General features: G+C 36.7%; 1 protein-coding gene across 6 annotated transcripts in view; it reads right to left on the minus strand.

Moving 5' to 3' along the window:
- Window positions 1–24,476, minus strand: part of TMEM144 (transmembrane protein 144) — a 42,579-nt gene extending 18,103 nt beyond the window's left edge. For 3 of the 6 annotated variants that reach the window (XR_013167459.1, XM_077139684.1, XM_077139682.1), the window contains exons 1-8: window positions 24,029–24,466; window positions 21,441–21,612; window positions 18,794–18,916; window positions 16,647–16,746; window positions 15,081–15,161; window positions 6,710–6,791; window positions 4,091–4,167; window positions 1,958–2,076 (exon numbers count right to left, since the gene is read on the minus strand). Coding sequence is in view for 5 of the 6 variants with exons in the window: in XM_077139684.1 (XP_076995799.1) it covers window positions 1,958–2,076; window positions 4,091–4,167; window positions 6,710–6,791; window positions 15,081–15,161; window positions 16,647–16,746; window positions 18,794–18,916; window positions 21,441–21,558 (700 nt within the window). In the remaining variant the exon portion in view is untranslated. Of the gene's footprint in view, window positions 1–1,957; window positions 2,077–4,090; window positions 4,168–6,709; window positions 6,792–15,080; window positions 15,162–16,646; window positions 16,747–18,793; window positions 18,917–20,274; window positions 20,406–21,440; window positions 21,613–24,028 lie in introns of those variants that run through there. The other 3 variants (XM_077139683.1, XM_077139685.1, XM_077139686.1) reach the window with 3 other exon arrangements.
- Window positions 24,477–25,353: the final 877 nt, after the last annotated feature.

Genomic DNA, 25,353 nt, shown 5'->3' on the forward strand with positions numbered 1-25,353 from the left:
CGATAATGGCACAATTTATGCAAAGACCCAATACTACTGTGTGTTACAGATTGTACTCTTGCCAGAGATGGGCACATTCCAGGTTGTGGTTGGGTAGAAGATATTGCATTCAATGTTTCTCTTATCTAAAGTTTTGATAAAAATGAGTGGCCGTGTTTAGGGAGGAAATCTTGAAGGACAAAGGTTTGTCCGCCCTTCCAGAATCTTAAACCTGTTTCTGGATCATATGAAAACAATATTTCTGTCTATGGACCACCACAAAAAGCCAGACTAGCAGAGAGATTAAGAGCACAGTCACCTGGAAGCAATTCCTCACTAACTTTGGGATTTGGACAAGTTACCTAATCTATGTCTCAGTTTTCTGAATTATAAAGTGAGGATAATAATAGCATCCAGCTAATAAGGTTCTGCTTTTTAAATATAATTTTTATAGCTAGTAAGGTTTATGAAGGTTAACTGGCCTTGTTTGCAAAGCGCTTAGAAAGCTACGTGGCACAGAGCACATAAAATACATGTTTGTTAAATAAATGAAATAAAAATAATGTCTTCCTATAATTATCTTGAATAAACCAAAGTATTTTACTACCTGACTACATTTAGAGTTGTCATAAGAAACATCCTTAAGAATGCATTGTCCTATTATATAAAGACATTGTTGAGGGCATTGATTATTATGTCTCAGTACCAAGAATAACTGAACTTCTTAACAACTGGTTGTTTTTATCTTGTGTTCACTGAATGAGCTCCCTGGTGAGCTGGCTTCAAGAAATCTTACAGCCAGATTCATGTCTTACACTGGCAAGTGTACAAGAATGGAACAAAATATTTAGAATCATTTTTGGTTCTGTTTGATTTCATCACCACTGTTTTTACTTCTCTCTTAATTTACCCTATTCTATTTTTATTTTTATAAATTTTGCCTTTTAAAATTAGAGGAATAAAATATGGAAAAATATTTATTTAACCTCTTAACATTATCATAAAAGACAGAAGTCAATAAAGTATTATACATTGGCCTGAATATTAAAAGGAGGAATAAAACTATAGTACCTATTCAGTCTTTTAAAATCAAGTTCAAATCACACTTCTTAATCAGCTTATCCCTAATAACTTTTGCCCACAAAACTTCTCACCCTTATCTGAACCTAGATCACATTAATTTTTGACATCATCCAATTTATCACTTTATTATATGTGATCTCATTCTTTTATTATTTCTTGAGTGTAAGCTCCATGTTTGAATAATTACTGCTTTATGTTCCAATAATTATAGGGCCCCCAAAGTAAGTACGCTTTTATCCCCCCTTTTTTGTTGTTTTTCTTAATTTTTTTACATGGGCAGTCACCAGGAATTGAACCCGGGTCCTCTGGCATGGCAGGTGAGCACTCTGCCTGCTGAGCCACCGTGGTCTGCCCTTTTAGCCCTTTTTAAACCTGTGTAAGGTTATTGCACAGGGTTGATTTTCTGCCTGAGAGATTAAGTTTGTCACTGGAAACTAAGGAAATCAGGAAACCTTATATGGAGCTTTCAGTACACTACTGAAATATAATATCTTCAAACCAAATAGGCCATACTTTGACCTTTAGGAACATTTATTTGATTTTAAAATATTACTTTTTTTTTTAAAAGAGGAGAATAATACATATTTTCCCAGAGGTCATCTAGCTGGAAAATAATCTCCAGATATCACAGGAAAACCTGATACCATGTGTTAAGATCCATGTAGCTAAAATGACTCTTGACTAGAGCTGATTATATTTGTATTTAAAGACCACATGAACATACTAAAACAGTCCTTTACTATTTTTCTTCTTCAGTATTTACTCTGACAAAGTAAGATAAAATCTACTTACCAATATTTATTATTACCACAGTTCTTTTTATATCCTTAAGTAAAAATACCCATATTAATGAGTTTATCTATAAAGTGAAATAAAAGAATTTTTTTGCTCTCACCATATTGACTTGCCCCTGCATATATACTATCATTTCTTTTACTGTGGTCCTTGATATAAATGATTGGCACAAATGTGGATCCATAAAGTATTCCAGATATCACTGCAAGACTACAGCCCCTAAAAAAGAAATAAATCAATAATCATTACCTACAACAGTATTTCTGACATACAAACAAATGGAGTAATAATTAAAGCATGTAAACCCTGTACAATTATGCACGTATGTTCTTGTCTACCTGAAGCTTTATGATTGTCAGAAGTCAATGAACTTGACTGCAGTATCAAAGTGGCATTGGGATTACTGCTTTCTGTAATTTAATTTTGGAAGTACATTATTTGCAGAAATTATAGTGAATTATCATTATATGCTGCCATTACCTAGATAAGAATATTGCTATCATTATATAAACTACGTAAATTTAGTTCTCTAATTAAATGAGGTATTTGATATTATGCCTTTTGCTTCTCTTTAAACACCCTATAATCTCTAGTGCAGCTAGGGTGGACCAAGTACTAGATATGCTTCTATTCAAAATAACCATTGAGACCCTCAGACTTACTTATGCCTTAGTTAACTGGGTCAAAAGAGAGTACTGGGTGGGCCACGGTGGCTCAGTGGCAGAGTTCTCACCTGCTATGCCAGTGACCTGGGTTCGATTCCCGGTGCCTGCCCATTCAAAAAAAAAAAAAACCCAAAAGGAAGTGCTGAATCAAATGAATCTGGATACTTCAGGTAAACATTCCTTTTTTTTGCATGGGCAGGCACCGGGAGCTGAACCCGGGTCTCCGTCATGGCAGACGAGAACTCTGCCTGCTGAGCCACCGTGGCCCACCCACACATCCCTTTTTAAAGAAAGAAAATGTTTTATTTTCAGCATTGGAGCCATGTGGACCCCTTGACTTAGGCTTTTCATGCTTGTGGGAAGAGTATCCAATGATTTTGGTTGGAGATAGTTAATGTTTGGCAACCGTCCTTTCAACTTAATACGAAGGACAATGACATGAAACTGTTTTAGCCAAAGCTGCTCCTTTCAAGATTAAAAACAAATTCACTAAATCTATTTACTAATGCTTTAAGGAATACAAGAGAGAAGGAACTCACGGAGCTACTTTAGCAATGCACTCTGTTCCCACTGGAAATCCCTTTGTCCTTGTAAAGTCTGGACATCATACACGCAGACCAGTAAAATAGACCAGGCCTAGCTAATTATGTGAAAACCACAGATATTTTCCTTAATAAATATTCCCTTAATGGAAGAGACACTTTTGGAATAAAATATTTTGTTTGAGACATCTATCTTTCTGAGGTATCACCCACAAAATCTGAAACATTTATTTCTTCCAAAGCTTGTTTGCTCATTCATTCACTAATACTTTCAAATATTTATTGAGCACTTACCATGCATCAGGCACAGCCTCTTCCCCACCATAAATATGGTGAACATATGTTAAAGGAAAAGCATTATATTTTTGAGGCAAAAGAAAGTGTCACCATATAAAGTCCAAACAACCATTAATTGTACAATGCAAGCTATATGCTAGTACATATATTCATATGCCTTTACCAATGGAAAAATTAAAACTCAAGCATAAAATATAGAGACTGTTGTTGAGTTTAATTCTTCCAGTCCTCATGGAGACACTGGAGGCAGGACCTACATAGATAAAGAATATTCCACTACATTTGGCAATGAATGTCTGAGGAATATAAAATTGTCCAACACAAAAGTGGAGGGAGTTCTGGTGTAGGCAAGGCATCATGGGCACAGCAGTTTTGGAGAAGTGTGCTGCCTAGATTCCATTGTGACTGTTGAGACATCTTGGTCCTGTATTAGCATTTTACTGTAGGCACAAAAGTCCTCCAAATTTAAGTTTTTTCTGACAGCTACTTACTGGCTGGAGACACTACAGTGGCTTGGTACTTCAATGTGACTGCTGTGCCCAAATTCAGGTGCTTCCATATCTAAATATTCAGCTGGGGACAAAGAAAACTTTATGGAGCTAAAAATGTCAAAGCTTGTGTTGCCATTTTTTTCCTTGAATTTAGATGAATATCACTTCACTCTAGTAGTCCTTGCTTTAACCAAAATATGAAACCGAATAATACAGCAGAGAAATACTCTCTCCTTACACTATGCGGTGTTGCACTGTAGAGAGTTTATCCACCCAGGAATAATCATGACAGTTATCTTGAGTATGGTTGATTGCCTGTTGAAAACAGTGGGACAAAACAAAACAAACAAAAACAACATTCAGTTATAATCACACTGGTGAGAAAAAGATTTCCGGTGTTTTGCTCTTCTCTCTCAAATATGTTTTAAAATATGAACACATTACATTCCACATTCTCATTCTGTAAGTATCTCAGTCCCGCAGTTTCTAATTTGGTTCTTCTACTTAGAATGGTTTGGCAGCTGTCTAGTTTTCCATTTAAGCTTTTCACAGTTTATATATGGCCTTTTTGAGTCAACTATCAAAATCATCAAAAGTTATTAATTTGTGTGTTTTATTTGCATAAGCACATATTCTGTAAATAAGTTACAGCAAGGAATACTGAGATTTTCCTAATATGGAATACCTAAGATAAAAGTAGAATTTTTCATACTGAATTAGCTAATAAAATGCTTACAATCATGTTTCCAGATTAAGCATATTTTTAGCTAGGAAAAATTACAAGCAAGTTAATACTATTTCTATTTAAATGCAATCATCTGTGCCTCTTAGCTGAAGTTTTCTTGATGTTTATATTCACTGTTGTTTTGGCTAGAGATAAGAAATTAGATTTATGAACTTTTGTAAAGGGCCAAGTCAAGATTTATTTGGCAATAATTCATTCTTTGACAATGAGGAGATCATGAAATATAGCTGGATGCTAAGAAAACATGCATTTATTTGTCTTTAAACTTAGTTTGCTTATATTCTTTCACTTGACTAAAAGAATTTAAAGCAGTTAACCTGTGTGCTGGTTTGAGATGATGTGTGTCCCCTAGAAAAGCCATGTTTTAATCCTAATCCCATTTTGTAAAGGCAGCCGTTTCTTCTAATCCCTATTCAGCATTGTATGTTTGAAACTGTAATTAGATCATCCCCCCGGAGATGTGATTTAATCAAGAGTGGTTGTTAAATTGGATTAGGTGGAGGTGTGTCTCCACCCATTCAGGTGGGTCATGATTAGTTTATGGTAATCCTGTAAAAGAGGAAACATTTTGGAGAAAGTAAGAGATTCAGACAGAGCAGAGAATGCTGCAGCACCATGAAGCACAGAGTCCAACAGCCAGAGCTTCGGAGATGATGAAGGGAAATGCCTCCCGGGAGCTTCATGAAACAGGAAGCCAGGAGAGGAAGCTAGCAGATGATGCTGTGCTCACCATGTGCCCTTCCAGATGAGAGAGAGAAACTGTAACTGTGCTGACCACATGCCTTTCCAGCCGAGAGAGAAACCTTGAACTTCATCGGCCTCCTTGAAGCAAGGTATCTTTCCCTGGATGCCTTAGATTGGACATTTCTATAGACTTGCTTTAATTGGGACATTTCCACAACCTACAAACTGTTAACTTGCAACTTATTAAATTCTCCTTTTTAAAAGCCATTCTGTTTCCGGTATATTGCATTCTGGCAGCTAGCAAACTAGAACAACCTGCTCTATAGCTTTTACCAACTAGGTATATTTTATTTTCTTGTCCCTTTTTTTAAGGGGTGGTTGGTTAGAATCTGAATTTGTTTGAATCCCTAAAGGAGGCAAGGAACACCTGAAGTGTTCTCCTAGTCCCAACCCCTCTAACTCTCTGAAGCATTGCACTGCCTAGCAATGTCTATGAGTTAATAAACCTCTTCTCTATTATACTTAAAGTAATTGTTATTCAATGTTACTGTCAACTCAACTACTACTTCAGTTACCTTAGTTGATAAGAGTTTTAAATAAGGAAAGAAAGGATGGGGAATAAAATATTAATTTTGAATTAAGGAGAAGCAGCAGCAATTTCCCAGGAAGCGCCCCTCAACAGGAATATGAGACGTTGGATCCAGAGGACAGCTGGAGAGTATTGGGTCCATGGCAGATGGAGGAAATACTTGAAATAGGAAAGGCTAGAGTCTGGGTTTATGGCAACAGAGATGGTCCCTGAAATCTTTGTATATACATAGCCACTGGCATCTTGCTGTGCATGGTCTCTTTTAAAGGTTGTCCCCATTTACCCAGACTTGCTATTAGAGACTAATTTAGATTATACCAAGTTAAACAGTGACTCCTTATATATTCCCTATCTTTACTTCAGAGGGCAACAGGATATGGCAGGAAAGAGAAGTCAGAAAACGAAGGGAAGAAGCAGATTCCTACTCTCACATAACTTAGCCTTCGTTGGCTTCCCCTCATCCATTGTTCCCACTGGGCATACTTGAAAACCTCCTTCCTTCCCTTTTCTTAAGTCACTCTCAAATTCCTCTGAAGTATTCTCTAGTCCCCTATTGTATACATCTTTAACCATTCCAAAATATGAGGTTGTGTATACATCTTCTAGCAGAGATCTACCATTAATAAAATTAAGTAGAACTGTGCTTGCTGAGAAGTGTTATGATGGAAATATTGATTGCTACCTAGACCTAGGTATAATAAATATGCTGAGATATTTTATATAACCTTGATAAAAGAAAGCAAACACCTTATCACTGTTTCAAATCTATGCTTTTTCCTTTTATCTTAATTTCTGCTTCAAATCAAATTGTCTCTCATGCTGTCATATACCATACTCACATGCTCTGTGATTAATGGTGTGGTATCCAGGGAACATGTGTTACTTGGTATTTCACTCTTGATGAACAAAAATATGAAAGCACTGTAAAAAAAATACACTTTAGAAATATTTATTACATTCCTGGTTTGTAATAGAGCTGCCTGATTTTCAAGAGAAAACAGTTTAAACAATCAAGTCTATTGATATAATTATTTCCAATCTTCCCCCTTCAGTGATCCAGCCATTTTTCCAGAACTGCCTCCTCTTTGTTGTCTCTCATTCTCTTTAACTGCAACAGGTTTAAGGTTAAACTCTTAAGCTTTCCCCCCAAATTAGATCTGTCTCCTGATTTCTTTGTTTTGGTCAATGGCATCCTCTTTCTCTTTATTCACGCTTAACCCTGGAATCACAAAGTAAGAGAAATATAAATGAGAATTGCATGGAAATGGTATTTCTCACCTATTATATGGACAAACATCCAAAAATTTAATGACATCCTCAGTTGGCAAATACTCTCATACACTGCTGATGTGAGTGTAAACTAGTACAACCCTCAGGGAGGGGGTCTATGTACTGAAACCACAGACGTGTCCACTCTTGGCCTAAACATCCTCACCTAATGCTCTAACACAGGTATAGCTACACTCAGATGAAATGATCCATATATCCACACAATGAAATACTACATAGCTGAACAAAATGAGTGAAGATGCACTCTATGCTGTGAGATAGAAAAATCTCCAGGACATATTTTAAGAGTAAAACATATACATCTAAGTCCATTGCCTCTTTTTTCCCCCTTAACATCTCTCTCATTGTCTCTCCTTGTCCAGTATCTTTGAGACAGATGTTATACTGACTACTGACTTTTGATCCATGCAAATATGGATATATTTAAATAATAAAATGTATTACATATTAATTAAAAAACTAAAAACTTTGGTCTAATTTTTACTTATTTCCTTTTTAATACTTTTGAGTACATTTTCGTGGTTCAAAAGTTAAAACAAATATAAGAAGTTCAAAACACATATATCAGATAACTAGCTAGATGCAGAATAGTGTATATGGTATGCTACTTTTTATATATATATTTTATATATATTTTGTATAGTAATTCAAAATTTTCTAATTCAGCATCTTGCTTACTTTAAAAACTTGAATTATCCACCTTGAATGTAGTAGTTTGAAGCTGTTATGTACCCCAGAAAAGGCCACATTTTAAAATCTATTCCTGTGGGTACAGACCTACCTATTGTGGGTGAGATCTTTTGATTAGGTTATTTCAATTGAGATGTGACCCAGCTCATTCACATAGGGTCTTAATTCTACCTCTGGAATCCCTTATTAAGCCACAGAGAAGCTAAGAGATAAAATTAAGAGAAGCGCACCAGAAAAGGAGTGGAGAAACTAAGAGATGACCCACAGGAAACAGAGAGGAAGCCACTGAAGCCAAAAGCTGAAAGCAATGAAACCCAGAAGAGAAGGACCAGCACAGAGTGGCCATGCGCCTTCTCATGTGACAGAGGTGCCCCAGATTCTGGCAGACTGCCTTCAGAGTCCAGGTATCATCCTACTGATGCCTTCAGTTGGACATTTTCATGACATAGGAATTGTAAATTGTAAGTTAATAAATCCCCATTGGAAAATCCAATCCATTTCTGGTATACTGCATTTTGGCAGCTTTAGCAAACTGAAACACTGAAGATTGTGGAAAGTGAGCTCCAGAATGCAGTGCTTCCACCAAAACAACTATTAAACAGGCAGGAACTGTCTGAAACAAGGATTTTAAAACTCCAGGAGCCAGAAGAACATTGTACAACATCCAGGGAAGATCAGAGGAAGAGGCTGATAAATTACAGCTAATAATAGTAAAGTGCTCTTTCCATGCAATGGCTATTGGTGCCCATGCCCCCACTCTTGCAGTAGGCCACTGTGGAGTCCCTGGCTAATGGCTGTTGGCAGAAAGAGATATAAAAATCCTCTTCCCCCAAAACATGGGAGGGCACAGCTGATCACTGATTATGGCTTTTGATTAGTAAATTTGGATCATTGGGTTCCCAGTTCTGAGGGCAGCCATTTGTTTGTTTTGCTTGTTTGCTCATTTGTTATGACCCAACTATATGCTGTCTTCAAAAGACTCACCTTAAATTCAAAGATACAAGTAGGTTGAGGGTGAAAGGATGGAAAAAATATGCCATGGAAGTAGTAACTAAAAGAGAGCTGGGGTGGCTATACTAATAATGGATAAAGTAAGCTTCAAGTCAAAACCAGTGATGAGGGACAAAGATGGTCATTACGTACTGCTAAAGGAGACAATTCAACAGAAAGATGTAACAGTCATAAATATATATGCACCTAACATCAAAGCCCCAAAGTATATGAAGCAAATACTGACAGATATATAGGGAGAAAATGATAGTTCTGCATTAAAAGTAGGAGACTTTAATACACCACTATCAATAATGGGTAGGACATCTAGTCAAGAGACCAAAAGGAAGTATAAGACCAAAAAAAAAAAAAATCAACAAAACTTTATCGAGACTGACAAAGGAAAAAAAGAGAGGATACAAATAATGAAAATCAGAAATGAAAAGGGGGGTATCACTATCAGCCTTGCTGGAATAAAAAGACTATAAGAAGATATTGTGAGCAACAGTACACCAATAAATTTTATAACCTAGATGAAATGGAAAAATTCTTAGAAACAAAAACCTACCTACTCAAAAAGAAATAGGTTTCAACAAACCAATTGCTAGTAAAGGGATCAAATCAGTAAAAAGAAACCTCCCAACAAAGAAAAGCCAAAAACCAGATGGCTTCATTGAAGAATTCTACCAAACACTGCAAAAGACAGCTGCAATTCTGCTCAAGGTTTCCAAAAAATTGAAGAGTGAAGAGTAGGAAACATTCCCTAATTCATTCTACGAGGCCAACATTACTCTCATACCAAAACCAGAAAGAGATACCACAAGAAAAGAAAATTATACACCAATAACTCTTAGAAGGTAGATGCAAAACTCTGCCAGAAAATACTAGCAAACCAATCCAACAGCATATTAAAAGAATTATGTACCATGATAAAGTGAGATCAATCTTTACTATGCGAGGTTGGTTCAACATAAGAAAGTCAATTAATGTAATACATTACATTAACAGAACAAAGGAATTGATGCAGAAAAGGCATTTGACAAAATTCAGCACCCTTTCATGATAAAAACACTTAGAAAAATAATTATAGAAGGAAACTGAAATATATATCGGAATATGATTAAATCAAAGTAGAACTTGAAAATTTTGATAATAGGAAGCCCTTTTTTTCACAAGAGATAATCTTTTATCTGTATTTAAACCCTGAACAACCCATCTCGTCACCTCAAAAACTCCTAAATCTCAATGCTCTATAACCTCAAAGACCACTAGTTACCATTGAACCTAACATCCTTCTTGAAAAAGGCTTCCAAACAAGGGTTAGGATATTGGAGTGACTCTTAGTGCTGAGGACCAGCTTTCTTTAAAAGCCACTGGAAAGTTAGGATTTCAGAGGCTGACTATGCTTCTTCAACCCTATGTCTTGAATTCAAAAGTACCTCTTGCGTATAGGACTTTATGTCGGAATAATCTGTTCTTTCCCAGCCCCACAAAATATGGCAATGAAGGAAAAAAAACAGGATTTCCGTCCATAAATAAGGAATCTCAGTTCCACAACAGGTATGGGGAAATTCATTCTGACCAGGAGGAGAGAAATTAAGAAAACATTACATAGGAAGGAAAAGCCCATTTTTACATTAAAGAATGGCTAAAGGGCTGAGGAAAGGGCCTTTCAGGCCGAGGGAAATATCTGGATTATTTTGTGACAAACAATCTTGTGTCAATGACTGCACAACACAGGTAGACAGTGTGAAAGATGTACTAGAAAGAAAGGTTGGAACTATACACTGCAAAGGACATGTGAGATTAAGAAGAAAGATTAATTCTGAATTTAATAGGGAGTTTCAAAGGCTTTTAAACAGAAGAGTGAGATGAGCTGATTTGATAGCAGATATGAGCAAACTGCAGTGGCAAAAGCAAAGAATGGAACCAGGAAAATTCAATGTGAGATTTTTATAATCTTAAACAGGTGGGTAGGAGTAAGGGACTGAGGAAAAGAAGAACTTGAGAAATATTTAGAAGGTGCCAGTGGGCATCCATGTGCCAACGTCTAGCCTAATTTGTGGTTAGATAATAGGACTATGACTCTCCAGAAAGAGAATGCCTAGAAACAAGAATTTGGGTTTCCTAACAAAATAAAATAATAGCTGAAACCATGGGACTACATACAGTTCCCCAGGGAATGTAAGTTAAGGAAGAAAAGAAAAGAATGGCAAACAAACTCTGGGGGATAATTCAAAATACTTTTTCTATTTAATTGAAAAGAAAACCTGCCTTTTTATGAGCTCTGACTTCCAGGATTTCATTAAAGCGAATGTTTACGAGGGTGTACCAGATATTGTCCATTGATGTCACATTACTCCCACCTTTAGGTATCCCAACAAAAGGCATGTTCTTAATCTTAATCCTGTACCTGTGAGTTTCAACCCATTTGTAAATAGGACTTTGTTTTTTTTTGCGTGGGCAGGCACGGGGAATTGAATCTGGGTCTCTGGCATGGCAGGCGAGAACTCTGCCACTGCACCACCATTGCCCGTCCTAACTAAGACTCCTGATGATGTTACTATTAGTTAATAATAATACTGTAGGTCTCAATCCCATATTACTGGAGGCTTTATAAAGAGAAGAAGCCAGAGTCAGAGAAAGCCACAGGGAAGAGTGTGAACCGGAAGTCTTGGAAACCAAAAGATAAAGTACAAAGAGGAGAGATACAAGCCAAAGAACCCCAGGGATTATAGAAACTAGGACCAGAATGCTACAAACTTTGGGGAGAAAACATGGCCATGCTGACACTGTGATTTTGGATGCCTAGCTTCTGAAACCATTAGCTAATAAATGGTTATTATTCAAACCAACCCACTGTATGGTATTTATCCTGGCAGCCTAGCAAATTAAGCTAAGTGGTTAGGACTTGAATATGTCTTTGGGAGTGGGGGTATGATTCAATCTACCATAATCTGCCCAGTGGAGCCCAAAGGACATGTTTTTCCCACTTGCAAAATACCCCTCCCCAATATCCCAAAAACCTTAAGCCAATTCAGTAGCAACTCTAAGTAAAAAATCTCATTAAAAAAACCATTGTGGGTCTGGTCCATTCAAGAGCAAAGGTCTCCATCTGTGGACCTCTGAAATCTAGAAAACAAGTTATCTTTACATCCATGGTTCTGTACTTGAAGTCATCCTTCTTCTCCATCCCTTTACATTCAGGCTGGCAGCACTTCTGCTCATATAAAATTCTTAAAAATCTTGTTGATTTTCCATGTAGTTCAAGAGGGTCAAGTCATCAAACAAAAGGATCTTCCTTTTGTTTTTTTTTTCTGGATAATTATATCAACCATCTTGACTTCCTTTGAGATGGTTGACTGGACCCATAAATCATATGTCTAATCTCCTTAGCAAATGGTTGTTCAGTAATACCCTATGGTCCCATGAAGCCCCATTCTCTGTGGACTTACCTCCCCAAAACTCAGCAAGAGTGCTTTTAGGGCCACTTTTGGCCCTTGTCTCAGAGAATGATATCTGGATGCTCTGAGAATTTTCAAATCATCCAGTGCTGGTTTATTAGTGTTTAAGAATTCAGTCCTCAATCTATCTCTTTCTTTTTGCATTTTACTATAAGCAGTAGGAAAAATCAGGCCACATCTTTCACAGTTTGCTTGAAAATCTTCTCAGCTAAATATCCAAGTCCATTACTTACAAGCTGTGATAGTTTCGTGTCAACTTGACTAGGTTATGAAGTCCAGTTGTTTGGCCAAGCAGTACTGGCCTGATAATTACTGTGAGAATAATTTGTAGGTGGATTTAGTCAGTTAATTGCATCTATGGCTGATTACATTTACAAACAATATAGGAGATTGCTTTCCAGCGGTGAGGGGCATCTCCTCATCCAATCCGTTATAGGTCTTAAAGTGAGAACTGAGGACTTTAGAAGTTACAAAGTGGAATTTCTGCCTCTTCTTCATCCAGCCAGCTTCTCTGGGGAATACACCTTCATTGAAGTTTCCAGCTTATGGCCTATTCTACAGAGCTCAGATGCCAATCCCATGCCAATCCCCACGATTGTGTGAGCCAATTCTTAAAATAAATCTCATATATGTGCATGTGTGTGTGTGTAAATAAATATCTTGTTGTTTCTGTTTCTCTGAAGAACCATGAGGAAGACACAATACTGCCTTCCATCTGCCACTTTATAAGAAAGATCACCATTTTTCCAGTTTCTAAGACACCTTCAACATTTCCTTCTAAAGTCTCACTGGAAGCATCTTTAACATCGATATTTTTATCAACATCCTGTTTGTGAAGATATATGTACTGTCTAAGAAGATAGAAAATTTCTCTGCAGCTCTTTTCACTTTTTCTGAGCCTTTACTAGAAGTGCCTTTAATGACCATATCTCTACTAACAGTCTTATCAACAAAATTTGAGCTCTTTCCTTCAAGTCCCTCAAGTTTTCCAGTCTCTATCCACTATTGAATTCCCAAGCCATTTCCACCTTTTTAGATATTTCTTATAGCTGTACCCCACTTCTGATACCAAAAGCTATTTTAAATCTGACATAGATCAAACCCCAAATCAAGTTTCAGGATTTCCTAGGTGCACAGACTGGTGTAACACAGAGCCAGTTAATAAATGCCCATTGGGAATCGATAATCGAAATGGAATAGTTGTTAATAAAAATAATGATTATTAAAATAAAAACTGGGAAAACATTTGGAGCATAATTAACCATGTGCCTAGTACCATACAAAGTACTTAACTATTTTATTCTATTTATTAAATGTCATTAAGATGGTTTATGAGGTTGTACTATTATTATTACTCCCCTTTTACAGATGAAGAAACCAAGCTTAGGGAAAATAAGTAATTTTCTCAAGGCCACATAGGTAGAATTGGTTAGAACATAAACAATTAATTTGTAATTTTAGAAAATGTACTTTCTCTAAAGAAAGAAGAAATGTGGAGAAACACAATGTCTGACAGACTATGTAAACTGACCTTTAATTACCATGAGGTCAAAGCTAAGGCATGCTACTCTACAATTTTAGGTGTAAAGATATTGTCTTTTTGTTTTTAAGAATTTTTTTATGAATAATCAATGATAAAAACATGAAACAGATGGAAGCCATTGCTTGTGTAGTCATTTGCATATTCTAGCTGCAGAGATGCAACATCTAGTTCACTGCTATATGTGATTTTCTTCCTGATTGTTTTCAGATTATATATATATATATATACATATTTAGCACGGGCAGGCACTGGGAAAAATATATTGTCTTTAAGAGAGATATTCAAAGCTGGAAAGCTCTGTATATTGTACAAAATACATAAAATTGCCTCAAGCTAAAAATGTCAGGAATATGCTATTTTAGAATAATCTATGTTATTTCTTCTCTAGTTGGCCTGGAGCCACTCTCTAAGGCAACATTTCAATGACAAAAAGATTGTTTGTGAATGTGGCTGGGGAAAAGCTGTCATTGCCAGAAGCAGGGAAATTTATTGCCCTTTCCCTAAGAATAGAAAAAAATACTAAAATCTTTCCAGCCAGTGCTAATCATTATGTGAAACACTGACAAGAATACAAACAATCCAGGGAGGAAAGGGTACTGAATTTAAGCAACCTAATTCTTGTGAAGAGTTTTATTGATCAAACATTGCCATACAGAAATTCAAAGTCATTTTCAACCTCATTCATATGATATATACAACTAGACATAGAAATAGGTCCTCTAGAGAGTACATGTTTTTACAGGTGAGAGAGTGGTTAGAGTGCTGGGATAAGAATTGAGTGAAGGAACAGAGAAGTGGAAGGTGGGTAGTTGTGAGTGAGTTATAAATATAAGAGAGAATCAAGGGTTATTCGCGAGGCATTAGGAAGCCAGCACAACATTATGCACAGCATTTTTAGTTTAAAAATTATTTGAATATATCATTTGATTGTAGTTTATGAGTTATGCATTATGAACTTCCAAACATTACAGAAAATGAAACCAAGCTCAAAGCAGTTACAGAATTTTCTGAGAGTTTCATAACTTTTGAGAGCTAAAGCCAAAACTTCTGACTTAGGATCAGTACTTTTTTGTCCTCTAAAGCCAACTGTCATTGTAAATGAAGAAATCTGAGGAAAAAAATTATACAGATTTTATAAAATGCAGCTTTAAAAAAAGGAAAACACATCAGAACCTTTAAAAAGTAGTCTAAATATTTGGAAGAATAGCTAAATAGTTAAAAATGGCTGTGTACCTTATCACTGATAGGCCAGCTCCAATGTAATTTAGCAGGGGTTTTGATACTTCTTGTGCATCCATTCCAAACCAGCCAAATCTGGAAATTTAGAAAGTCACATCATATTAGATATTGTTGAAAAAATGCTCAATCTTTGTGTTTAGGGGCATGGACTTGGGGCCAAATTACTAGGTTCAAATCATAGGTCCTTCACTTAATGTGACATTTGTAAGATATTTATCTTGACCGTGTCTCAGTTTCCAATGTTTAAAATGGATTGTTATGAAGATTAAATAAGTCAGTACATAAATACCTGCAAGTGTCCCTTTCCCTTTCTTACTAAGACCAAGGAAGAAGGAGGAAAATATCAATCAAGAAGCTAAGTAATGCTAGTAAATTGTCTACAATCTTGTACAGTACTTGAAATAGACTTTCATATGACTCTGTGGTTAAAAATCCCTACTCTGGCATCCCCCTAGATTCTTTCCATGCCTTGACAATGTAGCAATCATTACCAACAATCGCTGAGAACCATCCAGGGGCCAGAGAAAAGGAGGTAAGAAGGAGAAGAAAAAGACAATAGAATTTGTAAAAAAAATAGGATAAGGAATGGGGAGAGAAAGGACAAAAAAGAATGTATTGGAGGATTGTTTTGCTGTGATTAAAGTTGCAGTAATGTTGTGGTTTTTTTTTTTTTTGGTGGGGTGAGGTATGGGTGAAGTAGAGTAGAATTAGGGGGAGGTTCAAAATGTAAGGTAAGAGTGCCGTCATTTTACTCATTTTCCCAAACTCAATTATTAATCTTAATACTGATTAAAGACAGCCATGTACTCTAGCACAGTGCTGTCCAATAGAATTCACTTGATGAAGGAACTTTTCCACTTCGGTGTAGTCCAATAGCAGCTCTACAGGAAGGGTTGCAAACATTTTCTTAAAGGGCCAGAGGGTAAATATTCATGGATTCATGGACTTTATGGTTTCTTGCAAGTACTCCCTTAGTCATTGTAATATAAAGACAGTCATAATTATACAATACTTAAAAGAATGGGTTTAATTTCAATAAAACTTTGTGTACAAAAACTGCTGGAAGACCAGATTTGTCCAGTGGGTGGTAATCTGCCAAATCTGCTCTAGAGGGAAAAGCAAGTGATCTGGAGTTAGGAGACTTGGATATGAATCCTGACTTATTAGCTGTGTGAACTTCAGCAAACTGTTCTTTGTGCATTCACTCTCTTATCATTAATTTAGTACTTGTTTCACATGTTTATGAAAATGACATGCAGTACATCCAACACATTGCCACACAATAGAAAGGGAAAACAAACATCAGTTCTTTTTCTCCCTCCGTACTTTCATTCCCTACAAATCACCCTTTATATATCTTGGTAAATGTCTAGATCACATATTTAGAACTTAGGACACATAATAATTAAAGGTGACATATATTTTGTGTCTTACTAGCTGTACTCTCTGTGAGGGTCACAAACATGTCTTATTACTCTCAGGAAGCCTAATCTCTAGCACTCATCTTATATTGAGTATGGTACACGGAATTTTGGTTTGAAATAGTGTCACATGTATTACCTTGAGCTTGCCCAGCCAGTTAATGCATTAAATGATCCCCAGATTAAGATTCCAAGGCCTAAACCAATTGTTTTGATAATTGGGACAACAGCAATGTTTCCTGCAGATGTAACACACAAAAGAAAAGCATTATTTCCAATACAGAAAATGTATTGATAAATTGAATTAGTTTTAACTGAGGCTTAGCAAATTTAATTTGAATTTAATTTAACACTTAAAGTATAGCTACTCATTTTAAGATAAAATATCCATATTTCTTTGGCATTAAATTCCTGGTTACTGAGTGCATGGGTGGTTCAGTGGTAGAATGCTCACCTTTCATGCGGGAGACCTGGGTTTGATTTCCGGACCATGCACCCCCCCCCAAAAACCAAATAAACAAAGAAACAAACAAACAAATTCCTGGTTACTACTGCTAAAAGAACTGGGCCTAGGGCAAACTCCCACAAAGGAAACTGTTGATTTAGCTGTTTGACTAAGGCTCAGATACTCTTCATCCTTAACTTACATCTCTTTCTGTTCTCAGATTTTTTGTAGAGTCACCAATGATGACATTAGTTATAGTTTTAAAATTGTCATTATCTTAGAGTCAAACCATGGTGAACCACTGGCAGAAGTCCTCAGCCCAAAGTAGCCCTAGATTTTGCTCTTCCTCACTAACAAATCTTCTGGATCCCTGCATTCATTTCCTTGTGCTCTTACAGGTCACTCAGGACAAAATCCATGATCCCCCCTTTTTTTTTTTTTTTTTTTACAGCCTGCAGTCTGGCCTCAGTCTTCTCTTCAAATGTTTCCAAGATGGCTTCACCTTCTGATCTTCCTCCTGTTTCTCTCTTCAGCTCCTTTTCTGGCTACTCTTTCTCATCATAATTTCTAGAGTCAATTACCCCTTAAAGATCCTTGACCATATTCCTCTTCTTGATATATTCTTCTTTGAGTACTTCACCTAATTTCATGATTTCAGCTGTCAACTAGAGGCAAATGTACTGAGCACTATAGCTCTAGTTCAGACCTCCTCTAGAATTTTAGGGCTCTGCCTCAAACTGCTGATAAGAGATCTCCAACCAGATGTCCAAACTCAGAATTTCCCTTCAAACATGTTCTTTCCCCTTTTTTCCTTATTCTTGGCAATGATACCACCACCTGATTACCAAGGGAAAAACCCTATATAATCACCACCTGCTGCTGCCTTCCCTCTACTCCACGCGTCAGTTGTTATGACCTACTGCATCCACACCTAAGATATTTCTCAAATTAGACCCTTCCTGCCCTTCAATCCCAAAGCAACCTGCTGGGTGAGAATAAACACTCTGGTGCTTGTAAAGATTTGCTAGATGAATGGATGCTTTCTCTGTCCCTTTGTTCCCATTAGACATGATAAACATAATTACATTGAGGCATAATTCAGGCAAAATTTCAATTTCATTGGAAATTTAGAAGTTTAACTCTTAGTCTGTCCCCCAACTTGTGACTTTTACTGTCATTTAATCCCTAGAGATTCAAATAAAGTGGGTATCCAATAAATAAATTTGAAGTTGATTTGTTTTTAACCAAATGATCTCTAAATCCTAGATGCTTAGAAATTCTCTTTGCTTAAAAGAAGAAAGTTCTCCCAGGGTATATTTATATTAATGGAAGCAAAATATTCCTGACTGGTCAAACAAAAGTGCATGAAATTATGTAATTTCAGGCACTGATAAGGTAGCAGGGAGTATTTTTGTTGATGTTTTCTGCTAACCAATGCTTTCAAGATGATAATGTATCAATGCTTGCTTTTTTGGACAAATCCTAAAAATAATATTAGTAAAGACTACCTAATTTAAAAAAGTATTTTCTGATAAACATCCTAGAGAAAGGCAGGCCAGAGGATTGAAAATAATAGTTATGCTTAGACAGATAGAGAATAATTCAAATGTTTTTACTATATAATTTTCTACCAGGCATTTAGAGGGAAATCACTAAGAAAGTAAAAAAATGCAACAACATTTATTGAGCATCTGAAAGAAACTAAATAAATAGTTACTTTCCATGATCTGTGACTAAGGATTATTCAGAATACTGTTTTGTGCCATTTTCTCCCTTTGTGAACAATAATTATTTTGATCATAGTATTAAAAGATTAAAGAATAAGGTACATCAGACATTACCTGTTGCCCAAATGCAGCCCCCGAGCATTGCAAAAGGCCAAAATTTAGGGCAATGCAAGATCAGATTGACGATTAAGGCAACCAACCATATGGCAGAACAAAGAATCCACTGAAGAAACATTCCTGGAAGTTAAAGAACTTGATGTCAGTGGTTCAAACTGATTTGCTTAAATCAACGCATAGAAATGGCAATGAGGTTTTATTTTAGAAATGGTACAATTTTGCACATTCAATTCTTACAGCTGCTCAGCAACATAGCTTTCCTTAGTTCAAAGATACAGGAACTTATTCTGAGGGACATTAAACAAGTTGTCCAAAGAGCTACTAGTTTGTAGAACTGGAATTTAAACCCAGGTTGTTTGACTCTAAGGCTATAAAACAAATCAAGAATTTTCTATCAAAGAGTGAAAGCAGCTGGCAAGATCAAGTTTATATTTTCATTCTGGTGCTACATTTAGTGTCATCTTCCAACCAAAAATAGCATTGAGAACAGCAGAATAGCACAATAGTGAGTAAAACCTTTAAGGATCGATTGTGCCACCTCTGGGATAAAAATAATTACTGTCACATGCAGACTTCATACGGTTAGAGTTTATCCTACCGTGAGTCAGATATTAAAAACCTGAGAGTTAGTCTTCTAAGTCAGAATTACTCTACTTTCTATGCCCTGGGTTGCCATTTGCCAGTTATCTGAAACCACCTAGTGATATACAGAGACTTCTGTACAATTAAGGGTTAAGGGATAGAAAGGATAAAGAAATAATCAACATTGGAAGAACTCGGTGTAGCACTGCTGACTCTCTAACCGGGAGATTTTTGCTTATTTCCCACCAATCTAATAGTTGAGGAGAGAGAAAAACTGGTTCTTAACCAAGAGACTAAAAGGTAATATTATAGTGAAAGGGAACTTCATTTACAAGTTGAGCATTTTACAAATGAGAAACTGAAAGCAGAAGAGCTGATAGCACTTGCCTGGGATCATATAGTTAGTGAGAAAGGGCTGAAAGTCTCATAGTATGCTTTTTGTTAAGTTTCCCATAGTTTCTATTCCTCTCACAATTTCAGTGGAAAAGAGGAGAAACAGTGTTTTTGAGGAAAAAGATTTGTAATCCTATTGTCTATGTATCATGACATTAGGAATTGGGGCGCTAACATAAACGACTGCTTTCAGAAAGTTACTTCCCAACAGGTGTTCACCATATCTCCAATTCCTTCTCCACGCTTTGATGTGGAATGAAGTTAGATAAAAATAACTCCTGATTCTCCTTCCCTAAAATTCACATTATAGTTAGTTCTGTTGTAACGGAAAATGCATTCCTAAATATCAGTGTGCTATGCAAAATAATGCGGAAAAAACACAGAGCTTAGGGGAAAATGGGGCTAGGGGCACAGTCTTCCAAAATGTCATCAGTGATACACAAAAACAAAATGGTAGTATTTGCACAAAATTAATAAATATGGCAATTTAACTTGAAAATTACCCGAGGATCATTTGCGGATGTGAGCCTTGGAAAGGTTGCAGCTTGTGAGTTATTGTGAAATTCATTATAACTCCAGATGTCGATGGGTGTGGCACATAACACATGCAGTGAACTGAGGGCTCTGCTAAATGCTCAAGGTGTGTGTGTACATGTGTGTTTTTGTTCTATGCATCTTTATTCATCTCGCTGCGGTTTCCTCTGTTCACCTAGTATTTTCTTGGGAATAAAATTGCACATAAGCAAACACAAACCATGTGTTATGCTCATATTGTTCCCTGGTAAACCTATCCACTGGAAATTTGTATTTTCACATTGTGTTGTTACTGTAGAATTGACTGTAACTTCCTTCTTTAGGTAAACATAACAGATACAACTAAAAAGCTTTCCTGACAGTCTCCCCTTACTTTACCATGAAGCGCAGTCTTAAGGATTATCTTATATCAACTGTGATGGTTTGGATGTACCCCAGAAAAACTTAATCCATTCCTGTGGGTGTGAATCCATTGTAAGATCCTACTTACAACGGGCATGGGCAGGCACTGGGAATCAAACCTGGGTCTCCAGCATGGCAGGTGAGAACTCTGCCTGCTGAGCCACCATGGTCCGCCCTGTAAGTAGGATCTTTTGATGGGATTTCTTCATTTAAGGTGTGACCTATCTCAATCAGGATGGGTCTTAATCTTATCACTGGAGTCCTTCATAAGCAGTATGAAATTCAGAGAGAAAGTCAATGGAAGCAAGAGCTGAAGGTCAATGGAACCAGAGAGAAGGGAGTGACCACAAGAGGCTCTCATGTGCATCACCACTAGGACAGAGAAGCCACGGACCAAGGATCACCAGCAGTCAGCTGAGAATGCCAGTAGTCAGGAAGAAAGCATCACTTTGATGATGTCTTGATTTGGACTTCTCCTGGCCTCAAAACTGTGGGCCATTAAATTGTTTAAGCAGTGCATGGAATTTGCTTGAGCAACCAAAGAAACTAAAACACTGACTATCAGATAAACTGGCAGAGGCATTATCAAAAGATCTATTTTAAGATATATTCATTAGGAGCTAGGGTACACAAAATTTATTTTTGTAGCTATCATTTAAAAAAAGACCAAAAAACCCACAATACCTCACATTAGAAAATAGTTTAAGGTTAACAAAGAGGGAAAAATAATTACCATCACCAGTATCACATTTTTTAAGTGGCACAAAGTTTGAGCCAAACAAAATGACAGCTATAGCAGAAGAGATGAAACCAGTGGTTAGATCTGTTCCATTACTGCTTACAGGTACCATTTTGCCTGACAGTGAGCTGGTTCACTTTAGACTGGATGTACTTTTCAAGAGCTTCTGAAATAAAATAAATGAAAATGTAACGATTAAGAAATGGTGAGCCTATGAACAACTTGTGATTATGCATGATATTTACTGACTTTTTCAAAAGCAAGCTAAGATTCCTTCTTGCAGATTAAACGGTAGGCCATTATAAAATTACACATTATGTTCGCATTCTATGCTCATTTATTCACTTATTCAATCAACAAATATTATTTAATTACCAACCTACAATTTTGTTAACTTTGCCTTCAAAGCTTGAAAATCTACCTTCTGTCAAGATTTAGATACAATTTTTACTGTAAGAAACTTCTGTTATAAGTGGACTGGTATCATGGAAAGATTTTTGCACTAGATTCTGTTTACTTCAATGGGTTGTTGTAAAGACCTAATGAAAAAGCATCTACAAGAAGACTTTCAAGTGCCTTATAAGCAAAAGCCTTTGTTATATTTCAGATATAACAAAGGCACATTTGGTGTGTATTGCTGCTATATCCTCAGGATGGCCTAAAAATAAAGCACTTCCTTTCTTTAGAAGTAATCTCACCTTGCGTATTTTTGTTAATAGCCTGTGAATCTCTATGTCTTTTTGACCTTTGCAAAGCTGAACGAGTGGAAATATGCTTCAAGAATTTCCTGAAGTACAAAATCAGCAGTGATGTGTTGCATAATATTATCCGCCCTCAGAAGTGTGATGCAACTAGTCAGCTAGCCGCATTGTGCAATCGTGTAGCCACTAATCACATGCTGATAATGAAACTGTCATTAAAATAAAAAAAAAAAAATCCAGTTCCTCAGTCACACTAGTCACTCAGTAGCTAATATACAGTCACACTCGTCACCTTTTAAGTACTCATACCACTCAATAGCTAATATACTGGATAGCACAGATTGTAGACCATTTCCATCAGGGCAGAAAGTTCTATTGGACAGCTCTGCTAGGTGTTTTTAAAAAGGTCTGGTTCTTTATGAAAAGGAGGACCCAAACCACAAAAAACCCCAAAACTCAACCATTTTTCATAAGAAAACACTTGGAAAAGGCCACTTAACACAATCCACCTGTTTAGTTGTACCAGCCATAAGAAAAAAAGTCATTTTATCACATTTTGCATTTTAACCTTTTGTTCATTTCGCCATCTAAAACCTCTAGAATGGAATTTGGGCTAATACAGTCTTTTTGCCTTCTTCTGTAGTTAATGTTATAGAGATAGCTTCATGAATAAAGTACACCTGAAATCACTTTCCCTTATTATTTTACTTTATAATGAGAAATATTTAACTTAAAGGCTTTTCATTTTTTCCATGTATTGTTCCTTATGTGTTCTTGGAGAGAATAATAAAGATACAACTATCTAAGAAATAACGTTATTTGGCATTTTTAGGGACAGGTTAACTGAAAACAGAGATAACTACAAAATCAGTCAAAAGTTTTAGTAAAGAAAATATGATTTTGAATTTGTTCACTTTCCTAAAAAAAATGCTAGTAAGAAAGCATCCTTCGTTAGGGATGTAGTTGAGGAAAAGACATTTAAACATTGACACAGTGACACTATTTCAATTTTAAAAAAAAGGTGTTACTGTTAGATTCAAAGACAGGTTTAGCCTTGCAGTGGCCACATGGCTTATTGCTCAAGGGTCAAGAATCAAACAAGTGGAGTGCTGCTAAAATAGAGCTGCCAGAAGTCAAATATGCAGGAGATATCTGAGAAGATTATGTGACCAAAAAGACACATGACTAGGTACTAGCTAAGAAATCATTTTTCCCCCATTTTAATGAACCATTCTTAGTGCATAGGAGACTACCTAAATTTCAAAAATGGCAAATCATTTCGCCAAACAGTTCTCAGCCTTTTCTGATTTCATCCCAGGCTGAAAGAACAAATTCAAGTGGATTAGCAATACTTAACTATCTTTAAAGAGTCTAACTGTTTTTGTTGTAAAGAAAATAAATTATCATTCTATCTAACATATTATTCCCACTACCCTGTTTTTTAGAACAAACTTGTTAGCATGCCTTAAACTACTTTTAAGTAAAATCAAGCATTATTTTAATGTTTACATTCAAGTTCCCACTAATATTTTAGATTTGTTCTTTTTAATTGTCCTATCTTCTTATTGTTTCATCTCACTTCCGCATTATTGCAAACATTTTTCCTACTAATTTAAACTTCTACGGAGATCTTTTCATTAGTATTTATGTTCTCATCAGTACGGCTTGCTGGACTTTATCTAAGGTTTCATTTTGAATTTTAGGTTCATTTATTTCCTCAGTCTTCCGGCAAACGCTGCCGGCATCTGGGCAAAACTAAGGGTGCTTGAATGTGTTTGTTCTGAGCCTGGAATTTTTCTTAGCCATGTACACAATTTTGAAAAATCATGAGCCACCCCCTTGCAAAATCTCTTGGATTTCATTTGCTTCTGCTGTACTTACCGGGCTCCAGGCAGAGCTGCCGGGCTCAGCACACCCCCTGCTCCCTGCGGGCTGGCCCTGCCCGGTTTTGCTTTCTGCCCAGACAATTAACTGAAGACTGGGCGGGGAGAGGGCAGGGCTCCAGCACCTGATCCAAAAGGTCTCCCAGAGCGCAGCAGGTTGCGAAACACCCCAGGTCAGTGCCTGCCAGCTGCTGCGTTGGTGTGAATTCACTTGTGACTTGGACGAGGGGTCGCTAGACCCTTTGTCAATCAAGTGGCAGACCAGAAAGGCTTTTCTGCATTTTAAGAGGGTCTCTTAAAATTCAGGGAACTCTGAGCAAGTTACTTTCAGTGTCACAGAGCTGGGTTTACCTGTACTTGTTTGTGAATAAAACAATGAAAAGCAATGGTAGAAGCTGAATTTTTCCACGGAGGGTCAGGAAATTCATTGGGACCACTGATGTCACTAACATCACTTATGACATCACACTTTGGTCTTGGAATTACAAATGCTTCATAAATGAACCCAGACCACTCTATCTGCACACTTATCTGATAGGTACTGGACGCCTACATGCTTAGACCTCTCAAGCTTCGCTGCACATTACAGGCAGCGGGAAGTCTTGTTTGTTTAAAATACAGCCATCGAGACCCATACCATATCAATTGAAACAATCCCTGGGGATGTGGCTCAGGAATCATTTTTCTTTTAAGACACCCTTCATGTCTAGTATGCAGACAGGCTTGAAATAGTTGTCAATAGTTGTCAATTTTGATTGCTTGTAAGAATCACCTGGGGTGTGAATTAAAATGCAGGTTCCTGGGCTTACCCTTGACATCTTGATTTAGGTTTTGAGAAGCGGCTGCTCTAGTCCTCTGCTGTCCAGTTCAGTGAGCCGCTAACCACAAGTCACTAAATTTAAATGAGTTATAAATTCAGCAGTTCACTTGCAAATTTCCAAATGCTTAATAGCCACCTGTGCAGAGTAGGGGTTATTTTCATCGTCACAGACAGTTCTATCAGACATCACTGTTGTAGCTGTTACCACCGTGAGTATGGCAGTTACCTAAACAGAGTCCTGCTTTCATGTAGGCTCCTATATGTCTAGTATAGAGAGGGACATTGACATGAACAAATAAGGACAAGTGTGAATAATGATATAGAAGGGAAAGTACTGGGTTTTGTTGTAGTATAATATAACAGTTTAAGGATGGCCTCTCTAAGGAAGTGATATTAAGCCATGATTTTCCAATAGGTGAGATGAGAAGAAAACAAAGAAATGTCAAAAGATGAGTTTTCCTGGAAGCAAGTACTACTTTAAATATCATCCACATCATAAATTA

Source organism: Tamandua tetradactyla, chromosome 22 (assembly GCF_023851605.1).
Source record: "Tamandua tetradactyla isolate mTamTet1 chromosome 22, mTamTet1.pri, whole genome shotgun sequence".
Classification (NCBI taxonomy): domain Eukaryota; kingdom Metazoa; phylum Chordata; class Mammalia; order Pilosa; family Myrmecophagidae; genus Tamandua; species Tamandua tetradactyla.